General features: G+C 32.5%; 1 protein-coding gene across 1 annotated transcript; it reads right to left on the bottom strand.

Moving 5' to 3' along the window:
• Positions 1–1,939: 1,939 nt before the first annotated feature.
• On the bottom strand, positions 1,940–17,832 carry LOC119610394. Its single transcript, XM_037965569.1, is given in 17 exon segments — positions 1,940–2,395; positions 2,398–2,467; positions 2,469–2,602; positions 2,604–2,818; positions 2,987–3,065; positions 3,067–3,246; positions 3,309–3,567; positions 3,631–3,752; positions 3,754–3,775; positions 3,840–3,907; positions 3,909–4,089; positions 4,154–4,311; positions 7,734–7,868; positions 8,089–8,180; positions 8,244–8,438; positions 8,502–8,650; positions 17,242–17,832. Coding segments are annotated over 17 exon segments (2,112 nt in total). The 5' UTR covers positions 17,259–17,832; the 3' UTR covers positions 1,940–2,359.
• Positions 17,833–21,763: the final 3,931 nt, after the last annotated feature.

Consider the following 21,763-nt stretch of genomic DNA (forward strand, 5'->3'; position numbering starts at 1 on the left):
TAATAGCAAATCTTATACACACATATTTTTTCTGAACACAAAAATATTTCAGAAGTGGTTATTTTACTTAATTTTCCACACTTTTTACTTACTCATACAGAAAGTATATAGTAGTAGTTCTAGTTCAGTTCTGGTTCAGTTTAAGTTCAGTTCTAGTTCATTAGTTCTAGTTCAGTTCTAGTTCAGTTCTAGTTCAGTTTCTAGTTCAGTTCTAGTTCAGTTCTAGTTCAGTTCTAGTTCAGTTCTAGTTCAGTTCTAGTTCAGTTCTAGTTCAGTTCTAGTTCAGTTCTAGTTCAGTTCTAGTTCAGTTCTAGTTCAGTTCTAGTTCAGTTCTAGTTCAGTTCTAGTTCAGTTCTAGTTCAGTTCTAGTTCAGTTCTAGTTCAGTTCTAGTTCAGTTCTAGTTCAGTTCTAGTTCAGTTCTAGTTCAGTTCTAGTTCAGTTCTAGTTCAGTTCTAGTTCAGTTCTAGTTCAGTTCTAGTTCAGTTCTAGTTCAGTTCTAGTTCAGTTCTAGTTCAGTTCTAGTTCAGTTCTAGTTCAGTTCTAGTTCAGTTCTAGTTCAGTTCTAGTTCAGTTCAGTTCTAGTTCAGTTCTAGTTCAGTTCTAGTTCAGTTCTAGTTCAGTTCTAGTTCAGTTTCTAGTTCAGTTCTAGTTCAGTTCTAGTTCAGTTCTAGTTCAGTTCTAGTTCAGTTCTAGTTCTAGTTTAGTTCAGTTCTAGTTCAGTTCTAGTTCAGTTCTAGTTCAGTTCTAGTTCAGTTCTAGTTCAGTTCTAGTTCAGTTCTAGTTCAGTTCTAGTTCAGTTCTAGTTCAGTTCTAGTTCAGTTCTAGTTCAGTTCTAGTTCAGTTCTAGTTCAGTTCTAGTTCAGTTCTAGTTCAGTTCTAGTTCAGTTCTAGTTCAGTTCTAGTCAGTTCTAGTTCAGTTCTAGTTCAGTTCTAGTTCAGTTCTAGTTCAGTTCTAGTTCAGTTCTAGTTCAGTTCTAGTTCAGTTCTAGTTCAGTTCTAGTTCAGTTCTAGTTCATTTCTAGTTCAAGTTCAGTTCTAGTTCAGTTCAGTTCTAGTTCATTCTAGTTCAGTTATAGTTCAGTTCTAGGTTCAGTTCTAGTTATTCTAGTTCAGTTCTAGGTCAGTTCTAGTATCAGTTCTAGTTCAATTTAGTTCAGTTCTGGTTCAGTTCTAGTTCAGTTCTAGTTCAGTTCTAGTTCAGTTCTCGTTCAGTTTTAGTTCTGTTCTAGTTCAGTTCTGGTCAGTTCTAGTTCAGTTCTAGTTCAGTTCTAGGTTAGTTCTAGTTCAGTTCTAGTTTCAGTATAGTTCGTTAGTTCAGTTCTAGTTCAGTTCTAGTTCAGTTCTAGTCAGTTCTAGTTCAGTTCTAGTTCAGTTCTAGTCAGTTCTAGTTCAGTTCTAGTTCAGTTCTAGTTCAGTTCTAGTCAGTTCAGTTCAGTTCTAGTTCAGTTCTAGTTCAGTTCTAGTTCAGTTCTAGTTCAGTTCTAGTTCAGTTCTAGTTCAGTTCTAGTTCAGTTCTAGTTCAGTTCTAGTTCAGTTCTAGTTCAGTTCTAGTTCAGTTCTAGTTCAGTTCTAGTTCAGTTCTAGTTCAGTTCTAGTTCAGTTCTAGTTCAGTTCTAGTTCAGTTCTAGTTCAGTTCTAGTTCTTCAGTTCTAGTTCAGTTCTAGTTCAGTTCTAGTTCAGTTCTAGTTCAGTTCTAGTTCAGTCTAGTTCAGTTCTAGTTCAGTTCTAGTTCAGTTCTAGTTCAGTTCTAGTTCAGTTCTAGTTCAGTTCTAGTTCAGTTTTAGTTCAGTTCTAGTTCAGTTCTACTTAAATTTTAGTTCATTTCTAGTTGATTTCCTGTTCTATTCTAGTTCTGCCCTAGTTCACTTTTAGTTCTGACTCGCCATATGAAGTCGAACTACTTGATAGTTTTTAAATAATTAAAACTTTTTTATGGTTTTAAATTTTCATATTAAGAATTTTCGTTTATTTTTCATTAACAATACTCCTCTCTCCGTTCCCTTTATATATAAGTATATAACTTTAATAAATGTCTTATTATCTAAAAAATGGTAAAGCCTGTACAAAAACGTTAAATTGTATTTTTGGTTTATTAAATCTTAAATCGAAATAGTTTTATTTTTAACCTTTTGCAATATAATTGAGATAAAATTGTTCATAAAAATTTCGTCTAATTAGTTTTTAAATATAATCAAAAATTTTGGTTGGTTTTTTCTTCAATTCTGGCAATTAATTACTTAGTTTTTTTTTCTAGTACGGTGTTGTATGTTGAGGCAAAACTTTAAAGCATTTTAAAAATCACTTGAATAACACCTTTATGGGTTTAATATTTAATACTTTTCATTCCATTTTTCTGTACTACTCCGTCCAACAGTCATTATTTTAATCATAATCTTCTCAAAGTCTCGTATATTAAAGTCCTCATTGAACAAATCTTCGCCCTCCGAGGACTCGATTGTCATCTGGGTGCATTGACTCGGGTGGGTATGTAACAATACCTTTAGGTGGTCTAGGCATACGTATTGTTGTTGTTGTTGTTGTTGTTGTCGTTGTCTTGGCCGAAACACTGGGTATTAGTTGTTCATTGATGGTGGACGTTTGATTTGAGACATGCACAGCAGAGATTATCACAGCGTATGAGCATGATTAAACCGGCCAGTATCCAAAATACTATAGCGGGCCAAGAGTTTTGAGCACATGAAGCGAATAGAATGCCACCGATAAATATGCTCGAACAGCAAATAACCGGACTGACATTAACCACACTGCCGGTGTATTTGGGTATTAAAGGCATCATTAGACTGATAATGAAGACTCCTAAATAGAAAAAAATATATGAGATCATTTTGTAATAAGAGACGTATAAGGGGTATTAGTAGAAAATAAGATTTATCAAAGATTTTATTCATTTTTGCCTAAACGTTGCAAATTTTTTATTAGTTATGCTCCAGATTGATTCGTTTTTTATATGGATTTCTCTTTTACCTATAGATCCCGTTAAAGCTGCCGGCGGCCATTGCATATAAATTCCTGCTAAGCTTAAAGCAATACCCAAAAATACCACAAACAATGGCAAATATGGTAACTCTCCACGAAGAGACAGTAGGCACACGAGCTGTGCGATCCAAAGGACCAGCAGTGGTTACTTTAACCTTTTGTCTATACTCATCCACAATCGCATCGATATCGGTCGAAGTATCCGAATCGGAATTATCAAATTTATCGGGATACTCAAAATCAGAGGGCTAGTGAAAAAACAGAAACTTTAATAAAATATATAAATGAAAAATGTTTGAAAGTTCTGTACCGGTGGTTCTCCATCTGACAAAATCGTGGACTCTACATCTTTAGGTTCCCTTTGGGGACAAGGCGATGTAGGTTCACCCAAAAGTAACCATTCCTTTTCGACTTCCTGTTTGTTTTTCGGTTTATTCTTGGGCTTTTTACTGGGCACCTGTTTGCCAACACTTAAGTTCCATAGACTGCGCTTTAAGCGAGAAGCTGAGGAACTATGGGTAATGGGTTCGGTTTGAAAGACGGACTATAGGATAAAGTAGAATCGGTGTCTAAAATAAATATGTCAAATTCTTAAGTAATTTTACGTTGTAATTTTTCGTAACAAACAAAACTCACTTGATTGTAATATGAATTTGGGCCTAAAAGGCGAGTACAGCAAATAAAACGCTCGAAAGAAGACCGCACACAAATGACTAGCCGCAAAGGTATGGCTAAGATTTTGCAGAGGACAGGCCAAAGGACAACATGGCGCATAAACTTTCCTGTTGGCGTAGATATACATACATATAACTAAACATTATGAATTGTTATTTCTAAGAACCCACCTGCTATAAACACTGCCAGCACCGGATTACCACTATCCGAACTTTCATAGGCAATTTGTTTGGTTTAAAATTCTCCACTCGGAAGTGGCAAATCTTACAATAATGCGATACAATTCCGGAAATAGTTCCAGAAAACCTCCGGTCACTGTTAGCATTAACATGCAGGCCGCTGCTGGCACCAGTTTGTGAAAATTATTTTCATCTAATATATGAAAAAGAGGTACTGCTACATATTCTTCAACGGTTCTGAAAATCGGGTTAATGGGGTAAGTTTTTATTTTTTTTTAATATTTTGGTTATATGTATTTACTTGTAATGTAAAATTGTGGTTAAACAACCGGAAGCCAATAGTAGTGATATTGTGACCAGGAGTATAAGAAAAAATCCCGTAAATCGCTGCCAACCGGTTCTTTGTGTGGGATAGTCAGCCGGAAAGGAAAACGTTAGTAAAGCAGTGGCGGTTAAAAACTGTAAATGAGAAAAATATACATTGTTTAGACTAGACTATAGACTAGACTGTAGACTAGACTGTAGACTAGACTATAGACTAGACTATAGACTAGACTATAGACTAGACTATAGACTACTATAGACTACTAGACTATAGACTAGACTATAGACTAGACTATAGACTAGACTATAGACTAGACTATAGACTAGACTATAGACTAGACTATAGACTAGACATAGACTAGACTATAGACTAGACTATAGACTAGACTATAGACTAGACTATAGACTAGACTATAGACTAGACTATAGACTAGACTATAGACTAGACTATAGACTAGACTATAGACTAGACTATAGACTAGACTATAGACTAGACTATAGACTATATAGACTAGACTATAGACTAGACTATAGACTAGACTATAGACTAGACTATAGACTAGACTATAGACTAGACTATAGACTAGACTAAACTAGACTATAGACTAGACTATAGACTAGACTATAGACTAGACTATAGACTAGACTATAGACTAGACTATAGACTAGACTATAGACTAGACTATAGACTAGACTATAGACTAGACTATAGACTAGACTATAGACTAGACTATAGACTAGACTATAGACTAGACTATAGACTAGACTATAGACTAGACTATAGACTAGACTATAGACTAGACTATAGACTAGCTATAGACTAGACTATAGACTAGACTATAGACTAGACTATAGACTAGACTATAGACTAGACTATAGACTAGACTATAGACTAGACTATAGACTAGACTATAGACTAGACTATAGACTAGACTATAGACTAGACTATAGACTAGACTATAGACTAGACTATAGACTAGACTATAGACTAGACTATAGACTAGACTATAGACTAGACTATAGACTAGACTATAGACTAGACTATAGACTAGACTATAGACTAGACTATAGACTAGACTATAGACTAGACTATAGACTAGACTATAGACTAGACTATAGACTAGACTATAGACTAGACTATAGACTAGACTATAGACTAGACTATAGACTAGACTATAGACTAGACTATAGACTAGACTATAGACTAGACTATAGACTAGACTATAGACTAGACTATAGACTAGACTATAGACTAGACTATAGACTAGACTATAGACTAGACTATAGACTAGACTATAGACTAGACTATAGACTAGACTATAGACTAGACTATAGACTAGACTATAGACTAGACTATAGACTAGACTATAGACTAGACTATAGACTAGACTATAGACTAGACTATAGACTAGACTAGACTATAGACTAGACTATAGACTAGACTATAGACTAGACTAGACTATAGACTAGACTATAGACTAGACTATAGACTAGACTATAGACTAGACTATAGACTAGACTATAGACTAGACTATAGACTAGACTATAGACTAGACTATAGACTAGACTATAGACTAGACTATAGACTAGACTATAGACTAGACTATAGACTAGACTATAGACTAGACTATAGACTAGACTATAGACTAGACTATAGACTAGACTATAGACTAGACTATAGACTAGACTATAGACTAGACTATAGACTAGACTATAGATTAGACTATAGACTAGACTATAGACTAGACTATAGACTAGACTATAGACTAGACTATAGACTAGACTATAGACTAGACTATAGACTAGACTATAGACTAGACTATAGAACTAGACTATAGACTAGACTATAGACTAGACTAGACTATAACTAGACTATAGACTAGACTATAGACTAGACTATAGACTAGAGACTATAGACTAGACTATAGACTAGACGATAGAAAATAGACTAGGATACTATAGACTAGACTATAGACTAGACTATAGACTAGACTATAGACTAGGACTATAGACTAGACTATAGACTAGACTATAGACTAGACTATAGACTAGACTATAGACTAGACTATAGACTAGACTATAGACTAGACTATAGACTAGACTATAGACTAGACTATAGACTAGGACTATAGACTAGACCTATGACTAGACTATAGACTAGACTATAGACTAGACTATAGACTAGACTATAGACTAGACTATAGACTAGACTATAGACTAGACTATAGACTAGACTATAGACTAGACTATAGACTAGACTATAGACTAGACTATAGACTAGACTATAGACTAGACTATAGACTAGACTATAGACTAGACTATAGACTAGACTATAGACTAGACTATAGACTAGACTATAGACTAGACTATAGACTAGACTATAGACTAGACTATAGACTAGACTATAGACTAGACTATAGACTAGACTATAGACTAGACTATAGACTAGACTAAGACTAGACTATAGACTAGACTATAGACTAGACTATAGACTAGACTATAGACTAGACTATAGACTAGACTATAGACTAGACTATAGACTAGACTATAGACTAGACTATAGACTAGACTATAGACTAGACTATAGACTAGACTATAGACTAGAATAGACTATAGACTAGACTATAGACTATAGACTAGACTATAGACTAGACTATAGACTAGACTATAGACTAGACTATAGACTAGACTATAGACTAGACTATAGACTAGACTATGACTAGACTATAGACTAGACTATAGACTAGACTATAGACTAGACTATAGACTAGACTATAGACTAGACTATAGACTAGACTATTAGACTAGACTATAGACTAGACTATAGGACTAGGACTATAGGACTAGACTATAGATCGGACTATAGACTATGACTTATAGACTATTGGTTAACTATCGACCTAGGACTCTAGACTAGACTATAGCACTAGACTATAGACTAGACTATAGGACTAGACTATAGAGTAGGACTAACACTCTAGGACTTCAAATAATAAATTATTAGGACTAGAATAGGTACTGAAACTGTCCTTGGTGGTACCGCGGTTTATTTTTCAATATTAAAAAGTTTACTAATTGTTACTGCACTTAGAGTGTTCATGGCTATTAGAACCAATTTGATTAATATATTTATAAGTGAGAATCACAAACCAATGAACATATTGTGTAGTAAAAAATTACTTTTCTTTAAATATACATTTCCTTTAGGTTAAGCTTTTCAACAATTAACGTTCAGTTACCTTCTATTATGAACATGTTCATGTGCGTTACAAATTACCACTGAACATGAAAATATTTACACACGAAATCTACAAAAATACATATTTTTAATTAAAACATATGTTCGTAATAGCTAAAGACATGTTCATAATGTTTGTCAATGAAATAAATTATTCAAAAAGTCACTTAGGGAAATGAGAAAAATAAAACACCGCAAAAATAAAATGATGAAAAAATCAATATAAAATTATAAATTATATATAAAATATATTAAAATTAATGAATAATGCTCTAACTCACAATATGTACTACTTCAAAGTTGTTAAAACAACACTTACACTTTTGAAACCATTTGGCTGCAAAATAGTTTCATGCCAGGCAACTGCATCACCATTCCACCAGCCGACTGCACTTAGAATGGCATTTAAACCAAACATGGCCAAAGCCATTATAAAGCTAAAAGCCTTTGAGTGCTTTAAATAGAAAATTACAAAAAAACAAAGGAAATGAGAAACGTTAAAAAAAGTATAAAATTCCAACAAAACTTTTAAAATTTAAATATTTATTCAGCATAATATAACTTGTGAAAAAAGTACCATTCATTTATTATTTGGTTTTGGGTACTTTTTTTCTATGTCAGTTATATTCAAATATTGTTTTTTTTTTATTCTATAAAAAATATTTCCCACATACCTCTAGGCCCAACATAAACATGCCCGTTACTAGAAATACCACACCAACACCCAAAACATCTGGCCATGGTTCGTTGGCTGGTGAATTGCGGCCTAAAAGTAGACATTAAAAATTTAACTTAAAACAACAGAGCACAAGTGTTTTTCTACACTTACCTAAAATCATAATACGAGCCAGACCGCCAGTCATGGCATCCAAACACATGCTTAGTGTACGAGCCAGCGCGCCACAAGCACACAATATAGCCAACATATCCATCCAGGTGGCTAAGAAAAGGCAACCAAAATCAAATTTGTTACTGGCTCGTATATAGGGAATTTGTAGAGTTTTTAAACTTGTTTTACAACGAGCTGGAAAGGAATTTTTTATTAAGATAAAGAAGAAAGTTTGTTGTAGTTGTTGAGAATTCATACCAGCCAAGATACCAAATAATGTAGCCATTATAGTGGCTAAGACCACACAAGGTGCTGTGGTTTCATTGTAGGCGATTAAATAGACCAGGACGGCAGAACCCAAAGTCAAGCGTGCACCACTGCCATTGGAAAGTGTCTCCAAGAGAAAGCTGCAAATAGAGGAGAACTTTTGTAAGAAATTATGCAAAGAATAGATAGATAGATAGATAGATAGATAGATAGATAGATAGATAGATAGATAGATAGATAGATAGATAGATAGATAGATAGATAGATAGATAGATAGATAGATAGATAGATAGATAGATAGATAGATAGATAGATAGATAGATAGATAGATAGATAGATAGATAGATAGATAGATAGATAGATAGATAGCTAGATAGATAGATAGATAGATAGATAGATAGATAGATAGATAGATAGATAGATAGATAGATAGATAGATAGATAGATAGATAGATAGATTAGATAGATAGATAGATAGATAGATAGATAGATAGATAGATAGATAGATAGATAGATAGATAGATAGAATAGATAGATAGATAGATAGATAGATAGATAGATAGATAGATAGATAGATAGATAGATAGATAGATAGATAGATAGATAGATAGATAGATAGATAGATAGATAGCTAGATAGATAGATAGATAGATCGATAGATAGATAGATAGATAGATAGATAGATAGATAGATAGATAGATAGATAGATAGGATAGATGATAGATAGATAGATAGATAGATAGATAGATAGATAGATAGATAGATAGATAGATAGATAGATAGATAGATAGATAGATAGAAGATAGATAGATAGCTAGATAGTAGATAGATAGATAGATAGATAGATAGATAGATAGATAGTTAGATAGTCGATCGATAGATAGATAGATAGAATAGATAGATAGATAGATAGATAGATAGATAGATAGATAGATAGATAGATAGATAGATAGATAGATAGATAGATAGATAGATAGATAGATAGATAGATAGATAGATAGATAGATAGATAGCTAGATAGATAGATAGATAGATAGATAGATAGATAGATAGATAGAAGATAGATAGATAGATAGATAGATAGATAGATAGATAGATAGATAGATAGATAGATAGATAGATAGATAGATAGATAGATAGATAGATAGATAGATAGATAGATAGATAGATAGATAGATAGATAGATAGATAGATAGATAGATAGATAGATAGATAGATAGATAGATAGATAGATAGATAGATAGATAGATAGATAGATAGATAGATAGATAGAAGATAGATAGATAGATAGATAGATAGATAGATAGATAGATAGATAGATAGATAGATAGATAGATAGATAGATAGATAGATAGATAGATAGATAGATAGATAGATAGATAGATAGATAGATAGATAGATAGATAGATAGATAGATAGATAGATAGATAGATAGATAGATAGATAGATAGATAGATAGATAGATAGATAGATAGATAGATAGATAGATAGATAGATAGATAGAAGATAGATAGATAGATAGATAGATAGATAGATAGATAGATAGATAGATAGATAGATAGATAGATAGATAGATAGATAGATAGATAGATAGATAGATAGATAGATAGATAGATAGATAGATAGATAGATAGATAGATAGATAGATAGATAGATAGATAGAGATAGATAGATAGATAGATAGATAGATAGATAGATAGATAGATAGAGATAGATAGATAGATAGATAGATAGATAGATAGATAGATAGATAGATAGATAGATAGATAGATAGATAGATGGATGATAGATAGATAGATAGAGTTTTATGATTTTCCTTTATTTTCTTTCTATTTGTAGTATGAATTTTTGTTCTTAAGTTTGCTTTTTAAATTATATTAAATTGTTTAAAACTATGCCAAAAAAGATATTAACTTATTACATTTGCCCTGTGTGTGCTTAACTGCCAAAACTTAATTTAGATTTAAAATATAAATATTTTTTCCTGAAAACAAAGGAACCACCAAAAATGACTAATAATTTTGTTTATTTTGTAACTTTACCCTTACCAGCAACTTTCATATTACGTTGTTCATAGTTTTGTCGTCAGTAAACTTTTGCCAGGGATACAATTTTCAAAAACCAAGTTCATGGTTTATCCTTGAGCATTGAAATAGCCAAATAATATTACTTACACTTGCCGTATTACACCCACAATCAAATTCTAAGTAAAAGAGATTTTCTATTATAATTTTTTTATGATATGACAGTTCATGCTGAGGCCTGTTTGTCTCAAGATTTATAAAGACGAAAGAAAAGGTTCGTGGTAGTATTGGTTTAAGTATTTATAATAAATTTAAATCTCTTACGTATTATGCAGGATTGTCAATATCAATATTATATTAAATTACCCAAAAGGACAATTTATTTGTGCTTTTTCATTCAGAATGCTAATTTTATGTGGATATATTTAAATGAATGATTTTTTGGGATTATTTTAGGAAGTTAATACTTATATTCCCTCCGAAATTTGTTTAGGTTATAGAGGGTTAGGTTTAACAGTAAGTTAGTAATCTTAAAACATAAAAGCTAAACATTGGGAAAATCTCAATGTTTAGATATTAAGATTTAGAAAGTTGTTTAAATGGTTTTTCTACTTCTAAAGAAATTGTTGATCAGCCCTCGTATATTATATGCTATATAAATCTATGCTACATTATTTAAACAATTCAACATACAAACACAATCAACTATACTTAAACATTACAAAAATCTGTTACTATTTTCGTATTCCTTTAAAGGAAACAAATTACTCATACGTCTGAGGGTAAAACAGCAACAAATAAATGTTGATCATACGCCTACACGTGCATTACATGTATACGTGAGAATTAATAATTTCTCTTCTCAGTTTTGTTTTGTTCCTCTATCATTACCGAATGTTTGCAAACTTTTCTATTACATTTTCCTATTTAATTTTTTTGTGTTTGTCTATGACTTTCTGGTTATTTTCAAAGGAAAGAGAGCAAAAGGAACAACGTGTTTGTGTAATTTCTTTCAGCTTTTGTGCAAAATTTCACTTTTCTTCCTTCCTTTCATACTTGTTAAACAATTATTTTTGTTAAGAAAAATATAAACACTGCTATAGAAGAACCTCTCAATGACAGTGTAATGGTATGTTATATATGTATATGTATGTATGTAAATATGTAGAAGAGGGCGGAAAGATAAAGTTGGTTTTGCTAGTTTTAATGTTTGATTTGGCGCCATTTGTTTTCATTAAGTTTGTAATTTACACTTTGTGTTTGGTTTGTATAGGCTACACTCAAACATACATACGTACATATAAACACATTTACACATAAGTTTGTGAATTTGTATGACTTTGGGTTTGCTTGTTTGCTGTTTGTTGTTATTTTAATAAATGTGTTTTCTCCTTAAATTTTGTCTTTGTTTGTGTGTGTGTTTTTCCGGTGTGTAAGCTACTAATTTTGCTTTATTAGCCTGATTTAAATTACACGTTTATGTGATTAGAAGGAAGTCCTCTGTTTTTATTTACTAACAAATGCCTTGATTATGTTTTGTACTCTTAACGTTTTGTTTGGGAGTGTATTCCTTTTTTATTTTTTGTCTATTTTCAAGGATAATGAATGAATAAATGAATGAGTGAACTTGCCTGTATTATAAGATTTTAATCTTTTAATGAAACAAAGTTTTTCTATTCATAAGAACTGTAGACAAATAGTTTGTTTAATAAGGATTTGACCTTGCAAAGGGTTAGATGGGAGATAAACTTGCTGAATTTGTATATTGTTATACAATAAAATTTTACCACACTATTTTTGTTTCAACAATTTTCAGTATTTTAAATGATCATTCTACGGAACTAATTCCAGTAGAGACTGAATTATCTTAATGTTGCTTGAAAGCTAAAGAATAAAGTAATTTTTGCACTTAATCAGTACTTGCGACGAAAGAGGGATTGGGTACGATAATGTGAGATAGACTAGACTGTAGACTAGACTATAGACTAGACTATAGACTAGACTATAGACTAGACTATAGACTAGACTATAGACTAGACTATAGACTAGACTATAGACTAGACTATACTAGGCTATAGACTATATAGACTAGGCTATAGACTAGGCTATAGACTAGACTATAGACTAGACTATAGACTAGACTATAGACTAGACTATAGACTAGACTATAGACTAGACTATAGACTAGACTAGACTAGACTATAGACTAGACTATAGACTAGACTATAGACTAGACTATAGACTAGACTAAAGACTAGACTATAGACTAGACTATAGACTAGACTAGACTAGACTATAGACTAGACTATAGACTAGACTATAGACTAGACTATAGACTAGACTATAGACTAGACTATAGACTAGACTATAGACTAGACTATAGACTAGACTATAGACTAGACTATAGACTAGACTATAGACTAGACTATAGACTAGACTATAGACTAGACTATAGACTAGACTATAGACTAGACTATAGACTAGACTATAGACTAGACTATAGACTAGACTATAGACTAGACTATAGACTAGACTATAGACTAGACTATAGACTAGACTATAGACTAGACTATAGACTAGACTATAGACTAGACTATAGACTAGACTATAGACTGGACTATAGAATATAGTGGTGTAGGGTATAATTATAATAAGAACTCCATTATTATTATTTAAATAAATTATTCTATAACCTCTACTAATATCTATATTATTTTAGCTTTTAAAAGCAAAACTAATATTTTTAATTACTTTTATATTTAATTTAATATGTCCTAAATTTCCTATACAATCCTTACAGCAACAACAAATATACATATATGTATGTATGTATATAATTCGTGTTAAGTTGCCATTTTAAATCTAAAAATATGTATATAGTAGTTCAACCCTTCGGCTAATACATATACAAACATACATGAACATACCAACAAACATTAATGAAACATTTACACTTCACAAATATTATTAAAATTTTATTACTATTAAAAATTAAATAATATTTCCAAAATTAGCAATAATTTAAAATTATTTCTTCGTAGATTTTAAAATAACCCACAATTTTTAATCCCCGTACTTATACACGCTTTATAAAATTATTGATGGTTTATTGTAGAATTTTTGTATGGAAACTGAGCTTAATAAACTATTAATATTCTTCAGAATATGTGGGATATTATATCATTAGTGATCAAATTTCAAATTATTAACTATTAATCTAAAACCTTGGTGTTTGCTGGGTTGATATGTTTATATATAAACATAATTGTCTCTATACTTCTGGTAACAAGCATTAACAGTCTAATACGAAAATCATATTTTCTAAAAACATAGTATCAAGACTTCGATATATGTATGCAGAAGTAAATGTATTTCTAATAAAATAATTAACGAAAATCTTAATAAAGAAATAGCGTTATAAGCCCCTAAGTTGACTTAGCCATTAACTGTTTGTTATCACAGATATACACAAGTATGAATGCAGGGACTTAAACCACTATAATTTTTTTCTTTTAACAAAAATAATTTAGTGCATTTCTAGCTTTTGTTTTTAAGTATTTTTTTCATTTCATTCATTTCTGTTCTAAATCCATTTTATGTGTGGTAAACCCCAAAGGCACGCGATAGAGAGGTGCTACAAAACTATAGAATTTTATAACATACTTGTGAAACAGAGAAAGAATAAACTTAAAACAAAATAAAAGTGGATTGAAATGCCAAAAAGAGCAAAATATAAAAACCACAAACAAGATAAGAAATTTAGCGGGATTTAGAAACGAACATAAAGTACTCTATTGAATGAAAACTATTACTTAAAAAGTCTTCTGAACGGGTTTTGAAACTTCAATATTAATTAATCAACTTTAAAAAAAGACCATGATCAAATAGAAGTTGATGATAATATTTGTTTTATCAATGAGTCACGTACATTACTTGTCCATTTATGCTCCAGTTATTGCAATCGCCTTTTTATAATTTAAATGTTATAAGAAGGAAATTGCTCAGCAGGACTCTTTTAGTTTGCTATTAGGTGGCAAGTCAATTTCCTGTTGTTGGCAATAATCCTAATTGTTAATGTATACCGTATTTGGTGTATAGAATAACTGTATGTGATTTACAATACAAACCCCCTCTTCCCTCTTTTATTTTAGGTTTATTGCGCACATTTTCTATCCAAAATTCCTTTAATAAATCACCAACAACTTTATGAACATTTATGAATATGAGCGTAAGACTGTAGACTATACTTCAGAATATAGGACATACTATAAAATACAGACTAGAATACACAAGAGATTATAGACTGGAAAAGACCTTGGATTAGACTATGGCCTTGACTATAGTCTAATATAAAAAGACTCATGACTACACTATAGACGACTAGACTATAGACGACTACACTATAGACGACTAGACTATAGACGACTAGACTAGACGACTAGACTATAGACGACTAGACTATAGACGACTAGACTATAGACGACTAGACTATAGACGACTAGACTATAGACGACTAGACTATAGACGACTAGACTATAGACGACTAGACTATAGACGACTAGACTATAGACGACTAGACTATAGACGACTAGACTATAGACGACTAGACTATAGACGACTAGACTATAGACGACTAGACTATAGACGACTAGACTATAGACGACTAGACTATAGACGACTAGACTATAGACGACTAGACTATAGACGACTAGACTATAGACGACTAGACTATAGACGACTAGACTATAGACGAACTAGACTATAGACGACTAGACTATAGACGACTAGACTATAGACGACTAGACTATAGACGACTAGATAGACGACTAGACTATAGACGACTAGACTATAGACGACTAGACTATAGACGACTAGACTATAGACGACTAGACTATAGACGACTAGACTATAGACGACTAGACTATAGACGACACTATAGACGACTAGACTATAGACGACTAGACTATAGACGACTAGACTATAGACGACTAGACTATAGACGACTAGACTATAGACGACTAGACTATAGACGACTAGACTATAGACGACTAGACTATAGACGACTAGACTATAGACGACTAGACTATAGACGACTAGACTATAGACGACTAGACTATAGACGACTAGACTATAGACGACTAGACTATAGACGACTAGACTATAGACGACTAGACTATAGACGACTAGACTATAGACGACTAGACTATAGACGACTAGACTATAGACGACTAGACTATAGACGACTAGACTATAGACGACTAGACTATAGACGACTAGACTATGACGACTAGACTATAGACGACTAGACTATAGACGACTAGCTATAGACGACTAGACTATAGACGACTAGACTATGACGACTAGACTATAGACGACTAGACTATAGACGACTAGACTATAGACGACTAGACTATAGACGACTAGACTATAGACGACTAGACTATGACGACTAGACTATAGACGACTAGACTATAGACGACTAGACTATAGACGACTAGACTATAGACGACTAGACTATAGACGACTAGACTATAGACGACTAGACTATAGACGACTAGACTATAGACGACTAGACTATAGACGACTAGACTATAGACGACTAGACTATAGACGACTAGACTATAGACGACTAGACTATAGACGACTAGACTATAGACGACTAGACTATAGACGACTAGACTATAGACGACTAGACTATAGACGACTAGACTATAGACGACTAGACTATAGACGACTAGACTATAGACGACTAGACTATAGACGACTAGACTATAGACGACTAGACTATAGACGACTAGACTATAGACGACTAGACTATAGACGACTAGACTATAGACGACTAGACTATAGACGACTAGACTATAGACGACTAGACTATAGACGACTAGACTATAGATGACTAGACTATAGACGACTAGACTATAGACAACTAGACTATAGGCGACTAGACTATAGACTAGACTATAGACTAGGCTATAGACTAGGCTATAGACTAGACTATAGACTAGGCTATAGACTAAATTATAGACAACTATAGAACATATTGTAAAGAAGATTATTGAGTATGCCCCCGGACTCTGGTCCAATCCTTAGACTTGACTATATTCTAGTTTATTCTAATCTATGGTCTCTTCTAGGCTATACTCATGCATCAGTTCCTTATGCTTTCAGTAGGGTATAAAAAATTTGCACTAATTTTTGTATATGTATAGAAAACATAAAAACTGCATAAACAAACAAAAAAATTTTGCGATATATTTTTAGATCCCATAAACAGACTATATAAATGAACATAGAGACCCCACAAAACACGCAAGTAATGCCACTCAGAAAATAAGCACACAAAATATATTAACGAAAGGCTAAACAACAGATGAACCTAGAGGCAGGCGAAGGGTATGTTCATTAAAAAAAAGTGATTTGTAATAATAGATTAGACCACAATCTAAGTAAGTATGCATGTTGTAGTAATTGTTAAATAGAAAAAAGTTCTTCATATCAAATATGACATACATACTTACAACAACTCAATTTATTGATTGGAAATAAATAACAACATGGTTATTAAAATTATATTGATAAAAATAAGCAACATTAACAGAAAAATAGAAATTGTCTACCAATTACGTGGAAAACTTAAGGGGTTTCTTATAGGCCCTTTATATATTAGATCCATTGTAAGATATTTATGTGAAAGACATACTAACCTTGTGGTAGCCATCATTCATACAGCACTGTAAAAACGACCAAAGAAATTCCTTCTTATTAGTGGGTTAAAATTTATTGGCTATTATCCAAATATGGATTTTTTTGTGTCGCCACTTGTACTGTTGTGTATGGAACGCATACATGTACTTTGGTTGGACAATCTATAGAATCGCCTATAAAAACTTTTATTATATTTCTATTTTTCTCAAATGATAATTATTTGATTTCAAACATATTTTCTTTTGTTTTTTTTTTTGTTAAAACACTTTTACATTATGGAGGAAGGAAAGAATTTTTTTATTAAAAGAACATTTTATTGGATTTAATACAACAAAAACTTTTGATTTAATGTTGTTTTTCTTTTCGTTTTATTACACGTATCCGTTTATAGTGAATTGCAAATTATTGGTAATTCATGACATTTAACTAAAGGCCATTAAATATATTTATTTTTTTGCTGTTGTTGTTTTCTATTGACCCCTTTCTTGCGAAAGATTTTACGGGCACCAAACACGCTCTATTTGTTGTTGTAAATAATTGCTTTTACACGCGTTCACCTGTCTCAAAGACCAAAATTAATCCTTACGCTTTCAAAATTAACAAAAAACTAATTTTTTCCTTTAGTATTGTAGTTAATCATAGGTATTTTTTCTGGTAAGTAAATAAAGCTTTAAAGCTCTTTTTTAGAATTTAAAAGCTTTATGGTATAACATGTGTTAATTTAGCGCCTGCTTAGTAGCTTTTTGGTGGTCCAATAGGCTCTCTGTTTATTTGTTTTGGTTATATCAAGAGTAAATTTCAAGAAATAGCGCCAAATTTTTCGCAGAACATTTTCCCTCATGGTTACATGTTTATGTCTAAGTAAATAGAAAAGTTAAATAGGTATTAATTTTGTACATAGGGCAAGGTCGAATATTGAATAGGTACTACAGATCGAAATTTAACAAATCCGATTACTGTGTTTAAATTTATTTATACTCAAACTAATCAGACTTATAGGGGTCCAAGGGGACTACATGTGTACCCTCCGGTAGGTTAGTAGATAGTGTTCTAGCAACCTTGGGGGATCACAATTTGCTAGAACAAAATTACTAAAATTTCAATGGCCTTTTAAAGACCTCTGCTAATCATATAGCATGTGTATATCCTAATGATGTCCGAATTCAAAAATGTTACAAACTTTCCAACAAAGTGTCATCATACCCCCATTTCCGTGTTAGTTTCAAAATACAAACATATTTTTATTTATGCCTGCATAATATGGCTAAGAAAGTGCAGAGAATAAAAAAATGGCAAAAACTTTGGTTCAATTTGTATATGAATGTTGTTTTTGTAGATTTGTTTATGTCGTTTATTTACATTGTAAATCTTGACACTTGTTTTGCTTGAATGATACTTAATCCTAATGGCTTTAGCTTTTTCAAAATATATTTACAAAAACAAATTTCTAAACATAAGAACCTTTACAATTGGAAAAGTGTATGATGTTTTTAGTTAAATAAACTTTTTGATTTGAAGTATTTAATGAATCCATTTTTTTTTATAAAAAAAGTAGAAGCTGACTTTTATTGTTTAAGTAATTAAAGAGTTTTTTTTTAGCAAAAAAATATATAATTATTTAAATATACCGTAGGAAGAATCTCGTTTAAACTGGTATCATTTAAATTTCGAATATGAATTCAAGCACCGCAAGATAATTAGTTTAGAAGCATCTTAACAATTTAATTTTGGCAGTAATTACTTACTCTACTTGTGTTTACTGTACTCTATAGGAGGTATTAAGCTTTTTGTAACTATACTTAAACTAGTACTATAGATTCAGTCTATAGTTCAGACTATAGACTGCTCTATAGTCCATACTATAGACTGCTCTATAGTCCATACTATAGACTGCTCCATAGTCCATACTATAGACTGCTCCATAGTCCATACTATAGACTGCTCTATAGTCCATACTATAGACTGTTCTATAGTCCAGACTATAGACTGTTCTATAGTCCAGACTATAGACTGTTCTATAGTCCAGACTATAGACTGTTCTATAGTCCAGACTATAGACTGTTCTATAGTCCAGACTATAGACTGTTCTATAGTCCAGACTATAGACTGTTCTATAGTCCAGACTATAGACTGTTCTATAGTCCAGACTATAGACTGTTCTATAGTCCAGACTATAGACTGTTCTATAGTCCAGACTATAGACTGTTCTATAGTCCAGACTATAGACTGTTCTATAGTCCAGACTATAGACTGTTCTATAGTCCAGACTATAGACTGTTCTATAGTCCAGACTATAGACTGTTCTATAGTCCAGACTTATAGCGACTACTGTTTCTATAGTCCAGACTATAGAACTGTTCTATAGTCCAGACTATAGACTGTTCTATAGTCCAGACTATAGACGGTTCTATAGTCCAGACTATAGACTGTTCTATAGTCCAGACATATACTGTTCTATAGTCCAGACTATAGACTGTTCTATAGTCCAGACTATAGACTGTTCTATAGTCCAGACTATAGACTGTTCTATAGTCCAGACTATAGACTGTTCTATAGTCCAGACTATAAGACTGTTCTATAGTCCAGACTATAGACTGTTCTATAGTCCAGACTATAGACTGTTCTATAGTCCAGACTATAGACTGTTCTATAGTCCAGACTATAGACTGTTCTATAGTCCAGACTATAGACTGTTCTATAGTCCAGACTATAGACTGTTCTATAGTCCAGACTATAGACTGTTCTATAGTCCAGACTATAGACTGTTCTATAGTCCAGACTATAGACTGTTCTATAGTCCAGACTATAGACTGTTCTATAGTCCAGACTATAGACTGTTCTATAGTCCAGACTATAGACTGTTCTATAGTCCCAGACTATAGACTGTTCTATAGTCCAGACTATAGACTGTTCTATAGTCCAGACTATAGACTGTTTCTATAGTCCAGACTATAGACTGTTCTATAGTCCAGACTATAGACTGTTCTATAGTCCAGACTATAGACTGTTTCTATAGTCCAGACTATAGACTGTTCTATAGTCCAGACTATAGACTGTTCTATAGTCCAGACTATAGACTGTTCTATAGTCCAGACTATGACTGTTCTATAGTCCAGACTATAGACTGTTCTATAGTCCAGACTATAGACTGTTCTATAGTCCAGACTATAGACTGTTCTATAGTCCAGACTATAGACTGTTTCTATAGTCCAGACTATAGACTGTTCTATAGTCCAGACTATAGACTGTTCTATAGTCCAGACTATAGACTGTTCTATAGTCCAGACTATAGACTGTTCTATAGTCCAGACTATAGACTGTTCTATAGTCCAGACTATAGACTGTTAGTCCTATAGTTTCCAGACTATAGACTGTTCTATAGTCCAGACTATAGACTGTTCTATAGTCCAGACTATAGACTGTTCTATAGTCCAGACTATAGACTGTTCTATAGTCCAGACTATAGACTGTTCTATAGTCCAGACTATAGACTGTTCTATAGTCCAGACTATAGACTGTTCTATAGTCCAGACTATAGACTGTTCTATAGTCCAGACTATAGACTGTTCTATAGTCCAGACTATAGACTGTTCTATAGTCCAGACTATAGACTGTTCTATAGTCCAGACTATAGACTGTTCTATAGTCCAGACTATAGACTGTTCTATAGTCCAGACTATAGACTGTTCTATAGTCCAGACTATAGACTGTTCTATAGTCCAGACTATAGACTGTTCTATAGTCCAGACTATAGACTGTTCTATAGTCCAGACTATAGACTTTCTATAGTCCAGACTATAGACTTTCTATAGTCCAGACTATAGACTGTTCTATAGTCCAGACTATAGACTGTTCTATAGTCCAGACTATAGACTGTTCTATAGTCCAGACTATAGACTGTTCTATAGTCCAGACTATAGACTGTTCTATAGTCCAGACTATAGACTGTTCTATAGTCCAGACTATAGACTGTTCTATAGTCCAGACTATAGACTGTTCTATAGTCCAGACTATAGACTGTTCTATAGTCCAGACTATAGACTGTTCTATAGTCCAGACTATAGACTGTTCTATAGTCCAGACTATAGACTGTTCTATATCCAGACTATAGACTGTTATAGCCAGACTATAGACTGTTCTATAGCCAGACTATAGACTGTTCTATAGTCCAGACTATAGACTGTTCTATAGCCAGACTATAGACTGTTCTATAGTCCAGACTATAGACTGTTCTATAGTCCAGACTATAGACTGTTCTATAGTCCAGACTATAGACTGTTCTATAGCCAGACTATAGACTGTTCTATAGTCCAGACTATAGACTGTTCTATAGTCCAGACTATAGACTGTTCTATAGTCCAGACTATAGACTGTTCTATAGCCAGACTATAGACTGTTCTATAGCCAGACTATAGACTGTTCTATAGTCCAGACTATAGACTGTTCTATATCCAGACTATAGACTGTTCTAGTAGACTATAGACTGTTCTATAGTCCAGACTATAGATGCTTATAGTGCCA

The sequence above is a fragment of the Lucilia sericata genome, unplaced genomic scaffold (genome assembly GCF_015586225.1).
Source record: "Lucilia sericata isolate MDLA Ls3-8-SP2 unplaced genomic scaffold, ASM1558622v1 Contig001175F_arrow, whole genome shotgun sequence".
NCBI lineage: Eukaryota > Metazoa > Arthropoda > Insecta > Diptera > Calliphoridae > Lucilia > Lucilia sericata.